At 35.8% G+C, this 12,481-nt stretch overlaps 1 protein-coding gene across 1 annotated transcript in view; it reads left to right on the plus strand.

The window, feature by feature from the left end:
* PTPRQ (protein tyrosine phosphatase receptor type Q) overlaps nt 1-12,481 on the plus strand; it is a 204,133-nt gene that overhangs the window by 28,552 nt on the left and 163,100 nt on the right. The window contains exons 10-14 of the mRNA XM_047867339.1: nt 6,953-7,130; nt 8,426-8,587; nt 8,692-8,871; nt 9,679-9,786; nt 9,926-10,207. Coding sequence (XP_047723295.1) covers nt 6,953-7,130; nt 8,426-8,587; nt 8,692-8,871; nt 9,679-9,786; nt 9,926-10,207 — 910 coding nt within the window. The remainder of the gene's footprint in view (nt 1-6,952; nt 7,131-8,425; nt 8,588-8,691; nt 8,872-9,678; nt 9,787-9,925; nt 10,208-12,481) is intronic.

The raw sequence follows: 12,481 nt of genomic DNA on the forward strand, positions 1-12,481 counted from the left end.
AAAAAAAAAAAAAAGAAAAAGCTAGTTCTCCTATAATTTTTTAACTCCTTCACTATAAAGGTATTCCAGACAGTTCTGTTTTCAGCCATCTCATTACACATTTTTTTTAAAGTTCATTTATTTATTTTGAGAAAGGGGTGGTGAGGAAAGGCAGAGAGAGAGACAGAAGGAGAGAGAAAATTCCAAGCAGGCTTTGCACTGTCAGTGCAGAGCTCTATGTGGGACTTGATCTAATGTGCTGTGAGATCATGAAGTGAGCTGAAATTAAGAGTCAGATGCTCAACCAGCTCAGCCACCCAGGTGTCCCTCATTACACCTTTTGATGATCTCACAGTTTTAATCACAGCTTCCCACCTGCACTATTCCTTTGCCTTGCTTTCTACTCTGATCTTTCTCTGACACTATATTCATAATTATAGCCATTTCTAGGGAGGTTCTGTCAGAGTTTATCACATCTAAACTCATTTACCCCTCATAAAAACAAAACAAAACAAAAATCCTTTTGGGGATGGTGGCCTGGTTCATGATCAGAAGGAGGAGACAAAGCTGAGGTGAGGAACAGATACTAGACAGAGATCCTGGGACAGTGATGGAGATCTATGAATGTTTTCACAAGACACATAAGAAGAAAGTCTGTCCAGGCAATTAATAGTTTCAGTTATCAAGAACAAGTCCTGGAGAGAGACTAATTTGAAACCTATATAGCAGACAACTAGGCTTAGGATTCCTTTACCCCTTGGATTACACCACAGATCTCTGACCTGAAGGTCATTGTCTAAGCATTTAGGATATTTCTCTTTTCAGATCATGGCACCATCCTCCTCTCTGTCATAAAGACTCAAAACCAGGGGGCTACCTCTGACTTTGGTTATACTTAGCATTCAATAGTCATTCAATGTTAAACCAGTTATTATTACCTCCAAAGGGTGACCTTCGTGTATCGTATTTCATTACTGTGTCTCCACCCCAGCTCAGGATTGCATACTCTCTTGCCTGGACTGTTGTTACCTTACTACATTAGTTTTCCATTGTTGTATAACAATTTGCCACAAATGTAATTGTTGTGTAACAATTTGCTATAAACTTAAGACAACTAATTTATTTATTATCTCATGGTTTCTGTGGGTCAAAAATCCAAACAGCTTAGATGGATTCTCTACTTAGGGTCTCACAATGCTGCAATCAAGGGCTGATTGTGCTGTGTTCTCATCTGGTGGCTTGACTGGGAAGAAGCCATTTCCAGGCTCATGCAGAGTTTCAGCAGATTTAATTTCCTTGTGACTGCAGAACTGAGGGCCTCAGCTTCTTGTTGGCTCTTTGACTGGAGACTAGACTTAGTTCCAGCTTGTAGAGGCCTCCCACAGTTTTGCCACAAGGATTGTCACAACATGGCCATCTACTTCATTATGCCAGCAAGCAAATCTATATAGTGTAATATAGTGTAATATAATCATGGGAATGCTATCCTCTCACCTTTGCCTTATTCCATTGGTTAGATGAAAATCATCCTTCCCTTGCAACAGGAGGGGATTATACAAATGCATGAATAGCAGGAGGTAGGAATAATAGGAGGACCACCTGAGAGACTGTCCACCACAGTCTCCCAGCCAACTATTTTATATTTCACAAATCTATTAGAATAATCCTTCCAGATTTTAATATATTACTTAAATTAGAGATATAACCAAATAAGACTTGAGAACAGATGGGGCAAGTATATATCTATTTAAGAAATCTAACTCCTCAGTATCATAGCAGAAAGTCAATAGATACTATCTGAAATAATTGAGTCTTAACAGAGCAGTATAAGAATATTATTTAGTGATTGTAGAAGTAAACACCATGTGTATATCATGATGTATATTGTGTATATCATGATGATGAAACTTAAGAAGTATTAACTTATAATCATCTTATGCTAGGCTTCATCTGATCTCATTACCCTTATTGAAATTATTTTTCCAGTGTCCTCTAATGGTTTGTTTGTTTCTTAATAAATAGCGGTTATTGAAACATGCTGAAACATGTATAAGATTTTACTTTCAATATTTAAGCAAATACTTGAAAAATATACTAGAAAATTTAATCTCAGTGTTTGAAGACTTTTATTTAAACTTCCAAATTTATATATGAATCTCATGTATAATATACCTAATAAATCATTGGGAATCCAGCCTCTGCTAAAATATTTGATGAACTCTGATAATAAGGTACTTGCTACCACAGAATCAACTCCTCTTCAATGAACTTTAAAATATCCTTCTTTATGGCCTCTCAGGCATGTATTTATTAGGTAATTATACAGTTCCCGGCAGTCTGTTAGGTCAGAAGATAAACAGATGAATAAGAAACTATCCTATTCTTTACCTGGTTTGAACGGAACTATTTGTCTTCTAATGTTTACCAGTTTGTCCCATGTCTCCTCTCTAGACCCACATGGTAGATTATAGTGCCTTTGAGCTTGGCATTTGGAACCAGGGAAATGTGTTTCAATCCTACCTCTGTTGTGACTAGTGTTGTGAACTTGAACAGGCGACTGTAAAATGGAGTTATTTTTTTTTTAACTTTTAGAAGTTTTTATTTATTTTTGAGACAGAGAGAGACAGAGCATGAGCAGGGAAGGGGCAGAGAGAGAGGGAGACACAGAATCTGAAGCAAGCCCCAGGCACTGAGCTGTCAGCACAGTGCCCGACGCGGGGCTCCAACTCACAGACTGCGAGATCATGACCTGAGCCGAAGTCGGACGCTTAACCGACTGAGCCACCCAGGCGCCCCTGGAGTTCTTAATACCTAACTCTTTGGGGGCGCCTGGGTGGCGCAGTCGGTTAAGCATCCGACTTCAGCCAGGTCACGATCTCGCGGTCCGTGAGTTCGAGCCCCGCGTCAGGCTCTGGGCTGATGGCTCAGAGCCTGGAGCCTGTTTCCGATTCTGTGTCTCCCTCTCTCTCTGCCCCTCCCCCGTTCATGCTCTGTCTCTCTCTGTCCCAAAAATAAATAAACGTTGAAAAAAAAAAATTTAAAAAAAAAAAGACCTAACTCTTTGGGCTATAATGAAGTGATATCACATGGGTGAAACTACTTAGCACTGTATTTGATAGTTTTCAATGTTAGTCTTTGTAGTAGTAACAGCAATATACAATGATTTCATTTTTTATCATTTGAAGATGATGGCCATGCTTTCCCTAAGGATTAACATCCTCAGTTTCTCATCAGCTATGATTTCTAGATCCTTCATATTATTGATTAGTCTCCTGTGTATATTTTCCAGTTTGTCAATGAGTCTCTTAATCAGCTGAACACAGTATTCCATATGTAATTTGATTAGATCCAAATTGAGAAGAACTATTTTCTTCTTTAATGTTCATTTCCCACTTATATCAATGCAAAGAATAAAATTAATTTCTTTGTAAGGCTCATTCCACTTAGACTGAAGTCTGTAAAACCCTAAAGTCATCTCTCCATGGACTACTCTTAAGTTGAATTTCACACTCAGATCTCATCCTGTATTGTTCTTCTGGTATAATCCTGGGGCAATTTTTCCCCAAAGATACGATTTTACTGCCTAGTGTTACAAATTTCTGCGATTCATACAGATACATCTTTTCATCTGATGTGTTTCACAATTATATCAATATTTGTCATTCGTGAACCTGAGAAGAAAGCCAGCTGAATGCTTTATCAATTGCTACGGAATGAAGCTGACAGGACTCAAGAGTAGTTTAGGAATGCTTGAGATAAAGTTTACTTTGCTGACCATTAGGAACAGAAACAGAATTAAGCTTTAAGAATTTGTCGCCCAAATAACGTAAAATACCCATTAGATTTCCAAACACATGCTAATTGCAAACTTTTCTTTTTGCCACAGCTTAATAACAGATAGCATAAATCATGTTATAGTCTATAATAAAATATAGAAGCATTTCTTAAGAATAAGTCAAACATTTCATTAATTCAATCCAGTAGACTTTTAGTGAGTCTAAATTGATAGATATAATAGAGATTAAAAAAATAAAATCACATTAGCTGTAATGAAGGTTATTACACGTAGAATCAGATTGGTTTATACAGATGGATTAGGAATTTAACTCCAAAGAACTTCTACTTCTTTCACATAAATTCCAAGGATTCCTGGGTAGCATATGAGAGGCCTTTCATGTTGATGAACTGTGACATTCTCTAACTGTTGTGCTCAACCAGGGGAGATTTTTGCTATCCAGTTGGCAATTCCTGGGGACATTTTTCTTTGTCACAATTGGGGAGATGCTTCCAGTGGGTGGGGACCAAGGATGCGGCTAAACTTCCTACAACAACAAAAAAAATTATTTAACACAGGCTGTCAGTAGTGCTGAGGTTGAGAGCCCTGGACTAACTCAATGAGTCTAAAACCTTTCGGGGTTGCAGTGGGCCTCTTTTCCCTTCCATTTCCCTCATCTCCACTTCAGCCCCTTCCAGTTACTTTCTTAAGTTCTAGTTCTTTCCCATAATTTTTGCCCATAAAATATTTTTTTCATCCTTTGTAAAACCCAATATCAAATGCCTTTTTAAAGAGGCGAAGTGTGAGAAATATTCATGGCATGGCCCTCTCAGTGATAACTAATAACATTCTGGGTTGTTACAAAACTGATGTTCAAATCATTGCCCTAGTTAGGAAGGGACTTTCCAGAATACCAGAATTTGGGAGAAATTCAGACAGAATTATTGAAGTCAGCTCTTACATTGAAATGGCATTTGTCAACAGAGATGATTAACTTAGCTAATTGATGGGATGCTATGGCTTAACTTTCAATAATTTATCTGACATGGAGTATAAAATATTGGGAGATTGAATGCAAAATTATAGTTCACGGGAAAATTGTTTGTACTACCTCATTGTACCTTCTGCAGTCCTTTGTATACAATAGATTCTCAAAGAGTGACTGATTGATAGTGGAAACAGCTGTGTGGTTCAGGCATAAACTATTGACTGGAATACCAGAGCATCTCTGAATTATGTGTTTGTGATTCATGCCCTTCCTGATTTCCCTGTGGAGGCAGAGCTGAAGTGAGCCGTTGGAAGATAGAAGACCTTTAACTTGTCCAGTATAGAGTTCCCTATCCAGAGTTCTTTATCACAACATTTTTAGAATAGATCCTATAGGTGTCCCCCTGCTTTTCATCACAATATTTTTCTGGCTAAGAATGTAACAAAATTTAGATAATTTTATTTTATAAATATCATTTGGAGAACTAGCTTTCCTTAGATCTTTTCTCCATTCTTTTATCTCTCAGAAAAGTTATATTTAAACGGCCTGTCTTTGTAGATGATTACACAAACTGCCTAAAAGTTCCTTGCCTTCTTGAGATTTTTCCTGAGCACCTCTTACTTTTTTTAAATACTAAGTATTGATGTTATTTAGGAGTAAAAACCCTGTTTTTAGCTCTAGGATAAAGATACCCCCCCAAAAGTAAGATAATTAACAGACAGGTTTACCAAAAGTTAGACATAAATAAAACCTTTATATGTATTATAAATTTTGAGGGTACAAGAGCATGGAGTTGGGAAAGAATAAAATAATTTTCTTTTTTTTCAAAATGGGTTTTTGAGGTTAGCTTTGAAGCAGAACTTGAAAGGGAATAGACCAAAAGTGGGTAGTTCTTGAGTGTTTTCTATTTTTTCAAAATGATTTTATCTTGGGAAATTTTGAACAGATATAAGTAGAGAATGTAGTAACCCCCTATTTGCCCATCACCTGGATTCAGTAATTAACATCCTGCCATTCTTGTGTCAGCTGTTTCCTATTGTTGCTGTTGCTTGGATATATTTTAAGATAAATTCCAGACTTCATTTTGTTCCTCCATGCCTAACTAAGAACAAATCTCTAAAAGTCATGGACATTTTGGTTCATACAGTGATTCCATCCCCACAAATATCAGAATTACTAATATATCTTGGTATCATCTAATATCTAGAACATATTCAAATTTCCCTGATTGTCTTCAAAGCCTATGTTGGTATGTATATATACGTATATATGTATTTATGTATATATGTATATATACGAATTAGAATTCAGAGTCTACACAATTCATTTGGTTGTTAAGTTTCTTAAGGCAACATTTACTTCGATTAATGTTTAGTCTTATTTTCAAGGTTGAAAAACTACACGAAATACCTAATTCTATTTGGCCCAAATACCCTTTCTTCAATTAGTTATGCTGTGTTGGGAAGGCAAAGGGAGAGAGTCACCTTGCTATCCAAATAGACACTCCTACTGTATCTATCTGTAATGTGCCCTGATATTTTCACTTCAATGTCTGTTACTTTGGTGAACTTGACATGTGTGAATTACATTATGGGATCCAGGAGCAATTGCAGGTACTTAAAATATTCGTTAGGTCGAGAGCCTTGGATAGGCTGTTTAAAAGCTATTACCATGCAGTTCTGTTCTTGTCTATAACTTCAATTGATGATAGATAAATTACCATTATTGATGTATCAAGCAGGCATGCAGGCCTCTTATGCCTCATATACAAATGAGAACACACAGACAAGCAAAACATATTTTAATAAGGCAGTATGCCTAAAACACTTAGTTTTGAGGGTGGATAGTTTTAAAATAGTCTAGTTATGAAACCTTTGTATGAGGATGTCTAATTTTATAATAAAGTAACTAACTCCAATCAGAAACAAGTATCTCCTTCATTCAAAAATATGGCATTGATCTCTTAAGATAATGGAGTGATGAGAATGTGTCAAAATGATGCAGGAATTTAGTAGCTTTAGAATGAAATCTGGGAATGTAATGGAGACAGTAGTCATGGAAATAATATTATCTTTTTGCAAAGTGTGATTCCAAAGTTACTAGTTTTTTTTAACTAAATATTTGAGTGAAGTATTTAAGTGTAGCTTAATAACAGCTATTAAGTGTAGCTGTTACAAATGGTCATTGTAAATGTCTGTCTTTAATTACAGTATATAAATGATCCCATGGCTCCAGAAACTGTGAACATAGTAGAGTCAATGGCAGAATTATTTGAGGGTTCAGCAGAGATATCTTCAGACCTGTACTCGCTTGCTTCAGCTATATATAACAGTCATCCACATAACTTTCCTGTGAGGGACAGAGCTGAAGACCAGCATTCGACAGTTGGTAGGTACAATTTTTATGTTCGTTGAAGCATTTTCAACGCCCCAGTACTAGCTAGCACAGATATGAACCTTAGCTTAGAGTTCAACCAAATTATTAATGGTTCACGGGCTAGAGTCAGATTTTTTTTCTTCTTCAACTGTTGGATAACCTCATGCAGCAAATGGATATGCCACACAGGCAGGAACTGGCCCCTCCTAACCCATTTGACCTTCCTCCTAGAGAAAGTAGCACCCTAGAGTCTTTGGCCAAGCTGCATAGACAATCAGTTATTACAGTTGCCAAAGCAGGTGTGATGGGGAGGGATTAACATATCTTCAAATCATTTACAGGCCTCACACTCTCTGCAGCTTTTGACTAATAGGTTTTCAAATGTCACTAAAGGTAAATAGGTCAGAAAGTTACAACCTAGTGCGTGGGGTGATAAACAGGTGTAGGTGACCCCAATGACGTGGTGATGTCATTAGTATATACACTTGCTTGTCAGGGTCAATGGATCTTACTGTTTCTAAAAGAAGAATGTCATAAATAGCAAATTAAAAATATTTGGTTACACAACACAGATCTGATGACTCTCTGGTCACTCTAAAATGCTAAGTTAGAAGAACATTTTTCTCATTGCCTTTTTTTGTTTAGTTGTTTCATTCCAAATTAGAGGTGTTATTTTGTTGATGGAATAATTAGTCAACTATGTCACATTACATTCAATATGTGTTTTTTCATTTACTGATCCATTTTTTTCCTGTGCAAAGATGAGCAACACTAAAAATTAAGAAGCCTACAATTTCTGATACAGACGTTTCCTTGAGTACCTTGTTTGGCCTAATTTTTATTTAACATTGTTGGAAGCATATATTCTTAATAAAAAAAATAACATTACTTGAAATCCTTATTCAGACATATTTATGTGTCAGTTACCCAAGCATGCTTGCTTTATAGCTCCATGGGCTTTAATAAAGGTATGGAGATCTTTAAGTCCAAATAAAAGTCTCATTTCTATAACATTCACTTGCTACATACCATTGGTTTATAACATTTTAATTTGTTATATTACCTAGTCTTTCATTTAATAAAATCGCTAGCCCGTCCCTTTGAGAAGGTTTTGTTTTCTCATTAATCTCATATTCCAGGATGTATTTATTATTAATTATGCATGTTTATTATTTATACATATTTTTATTATTTCATTTAAAGGAGTACACGAAGAAATTAATGGCGAATGTGAAATCAAGTTTAAGATTTCACTCTGTGAGGAAACATAATTTTGATCATAATTTTTTTAAACTGATTTCAAATAGGAACTGCAAGGAATCTGTATATCACTGACGTTTCTGCTGAGCAGCTGTCTTATGTTATCAGAAGACTTGTACCTTTCACTGAGCACATGATTAGTGTATCTGCTTTCACCATCATGGGAGAAGGACCACCAACGGTTCTTAATGTTAGGACACATGAGCAAGGTAAGAATGTATTTCCTTTGAAATAATTACCTACAAATATTGCTCTTACACATTATAATACTTTTTTCTTTCATTCACATTAATTGTTCATTCTTCTTTACAAGTGCCAAGCTCCATTCAAATTATAAACTATAAAAATATTAGTTCTTCATCTATTTTGTTATATTGGGATCCTCCAGAATATCCCAATGGAAAAATAACTCATTATACAATTTATGCAATGGAACTGGATACAAACAGAGCATTCCAGATGACCACCACAGAAAACAGCTTTCTCATAACAGGTAGAACAATCTTTTTTAAAACATTCCTGTTCTGATGAAAATATGCATCTTTCTGCCTCGAACACTGCCGGACACATGCTGCATCATTTCAGACTTCGTTGTGCTGTGCTGCCGTGGATATCTTGAAAAATACGTGCATGAGTAACTTGATTAGATGGTTTTCTTTATCTATATTTATCTGCAAAGAAATGACATCATCAGGTTACAAGTATCATAGGTATATGTTTAACACAGGGAACTTTAGGGGTGCCTGGGTGGCTTAGTCGGTTAAGCGTCCGACTTCAGCTCAGGTCACGATCTCACCTCAGCCCGCATCGGGCTCTGTGCTGACAGCTCAGAGCCTGGAGCCTATTTCAGATTCTGTGTCTCCCTCTCTCTCTGCCCCTCCCCTGTTCATGCTCTGTGTCTCTCTGTCTCAAAAATAAATAAACGTTAAAAAAAATTTTAAACACGGGGAACTTTATATCTGTTACATCGAAATGAAGTGTTACAAGCTTGAATGAATGAACTCACCTGAAGGAACTCACCTGACATAATGTTTGTGCCAAGTCAACACAGTCCTTGCAATGTGCCAAAAATAATTGTTCAGCTTCAGATCATTGCCCTAATATTGAGGAAAGAACTAAAATACCACCAACGTGGAAATACCCTCAAGCCCAAGGAATTTGGGGAGAATGGGATTATAAGGAAACTGACTTGGAGAGCCAGTCTCCCAAATAAATTATTTTCACTAGTCCTATGTCAGATGGCCCTAAAATAAGAATTTTATTTCACAGTCTTTGAACAAATTACCTGTTGTCATTATAGGGTTAAAGAAATACACAAAATATAAAATGAGAGTGGCTGCCTCAACCCATGTTGGAGAAAGTTCTTTGTCTGAAGAAAATGACATCTTTGTGAGAACTCCAGAAGATGGTAAGAATTTCAGGTGCAATTTTAATAAAAAGTAACTAGTGGTTTTGCATGCTTACTGACATCTACTGTCTGTCTTTAGTGTCTGAAGCAATAAGCATGAAAGAATACATGTATTTAAAATTTTGTTTTCATCCTCCAGAACCAGAATCGTCACCTCAAGATGTTAAAGTTATTGATGTTACTGCAAGTGAAATAAATTTGAAGTGGTCACCTCCTGAGAAACCTAATGGGATTATTGTTGCTTATGAAGTGCTCTATAAAAATAGGGATACCTTGTTTATGAAGAACACCTCAACCACAAACATAATTCTAAAGGACTTAAAACCTTACACCCTCTATAACATCTCTGTCAGGTCGTATACCAGATTTGGTCATGGCAATCAGTTGTCTTCTTTCCTCTCTGTAAGGACTTCTGAGACTGGTAAGTTTTTTGTTTGTTGTTTAATAATACATAGTAATGAAATAAACATGGCTGACAATTGTCATATTGTTTATATTTTAAATAACATAAAATTTCCTATTCTTTTTGTATAACCCAGAAATTTATCTGTTTTGTTGTTGTTGTTGTTGTTATTGTTGTTGTTTTCTGGTGAGGTATGGGAAAAGGCTTACTGTGTAAAATTTTAAAGTCTGATTTACATATACAGGAACTCCAAAATAGTACCAGTGAGTTTTTCAAATGAAAGACCTTGAGAAACCAAAGATTCTTCCAATGAACCTGTATATTGGAGTTGAATAACCACATGCTTTCAAATTAGGTAAAAGCAGAGACACACTTATAAGAATAGATTCCTCTGCGCCAATGAGGTATATATATAGAAAGAGATGCAGAGTGGGAGCCAGGAAGCTCATGCCTGGTTAAGCCTTGTCCAGGAGGTAGCATTTGACCTGGATCTTAAAGAGTAGGGTAGAATGGATGTTATCAAAGTCGCTGGGCTGAGGGGAGGGAGTATCCCTTCTAAAGGAAATCATGGAAGCAAGGAATTATGCACTTGTGTTTCAGTTTCAGTGATGTAAGTACAAATAGCATATTTGCTATTTTGCCTGATCTTAGCTTATTGTTTATTTTATGTTTAAAATCATATATTGGCTTAGTTTTTTGTTTATTTTATGTTTATAATTGTATAATTGAAGCATCACTCTTAAGCCAACTCTGTAATTTATGCTGAGAATTAATAACTAAATGCAAAGTTACTGTTTTGTTCCTACTTTTAAAAAATTAAATATTTATTGAATAGTTACTCATTGAACCATGTAGAATTACTATTCCTATTGGTCATAAATGGCCAAATATCAGCAATTTCACATGGTTCATCCAGATGCTATATGTGCAGCCCCATCTCTAACCTTGAGGATCTAGGTACCTAATAAAGCAACTTATCTTTGACCACGAGCACCTTCTTGAGACTGGTCACTGAAATTAATAAAATGAGATGACACAAAAGAGCCCATAGAGAATGACAATAGTTGTAATTGCAGAAATGAAAGAGTAATGAAAAGAACATTTTATAGCTTTAAGAGTGATCCCTGAAGGTGAAATCTAATTGATGTTAAACTGTATATGGGCATGTTTCATTGCTTTTATTAAAGATATTGTACCTAAAGTAAGTATTTTTTTTAAGAAAAAAAATCTCCTCTTTACCTGATCTAGCTTTATAGTTTACACTGGGTCAAGGAAAGAAACAAGCATATTTTAGACACCTGCAAAGTGCATTGGGCTCTGCCTTTGGCTTTCATGAAATTTACCTTTTTAATTCTATAATAAAGCATTAATATATTATTATCTTCATTGCCTAATGAAAAACAGGTCTGAAGGGTTCATCTCTTCAGTAAATATTTGTAATATGCCAAGCCCTACTGGGAATATAGCACTGTAAAGGAAAATGAATTTCTGACCTCCTAAAGTTAAAATTAATTGGTGGATATTTAATTGCTTAAGGTCACCCAGCTGGTAAGTGATGAAGCTGGAATTGGAACCCAAATTCGTCAGACTGGAAAGCCTATTTCCTTTCATGGTACAATCTGTTTTAGAAGCCATCAATAAAGTTGCTAAATTATAGAATATATCTAGGGTCTCTCTGTTAACTGTTGGCAGTAGTATTTTGCTGCTTGGGCTCTGCATAAGACGAGGAAGGAAAGTAAGTTTCAAAGTTACTGTTATGATATTAAACAATCACTATATGCACGAATGCTTATCAGATACTTCACTACTTAAATGGTCACAGCATCAAGAACATCTTATCTTAATGATTATCTATACAATAATCTTTTGTTGTTGTTTGCTAATTATTACATGCATTCAATCTTTTACTTAGTATTGAAAAATTAACTTTCATTTTATTATCTGTTGTCTGATCTTAATTCAAAGGCAGGGATAATAAACCTTAAGTGAATGTAAGAATTTAACTTGACATGTAGTTAAAAGTGAGAATATTAGTTTTAGAATGTATCTTAGAAAAATACATAGAACCCTAGATACATAGATGTGGAGACCTAGAAATACTTGAGTGAAATGACTCAAAAATCAGAGTAGATGAGAAGTAATGTTGGGACTTGGAGGTAAGCTTGCTGATCATTTCAAGCCTCCAGAGTGAGGGAGAAAAATAAAGAAGGAAATAACTTACACCACGGCTCACTAGCTCACCCATTTGGGTGAGTAAAGGGTCATTTTGATACTAGACTCTTCAGAAGCAAA

This window comes from Prionailurus viverrinus, chromosome B4 (assembly GCF_022837055.1).
Source record: "Prionailurus viverrinus isolate Anna chromosome B4, UM_Priviv_1.0, whole genome shotgun sequence".
NCBI classification, from domain to species: Eukaryota; Metazoa; Chordata; class Mammalia; order Carnivora; family Felidae; genus Prionailurus; species Prionailurus viverrinus.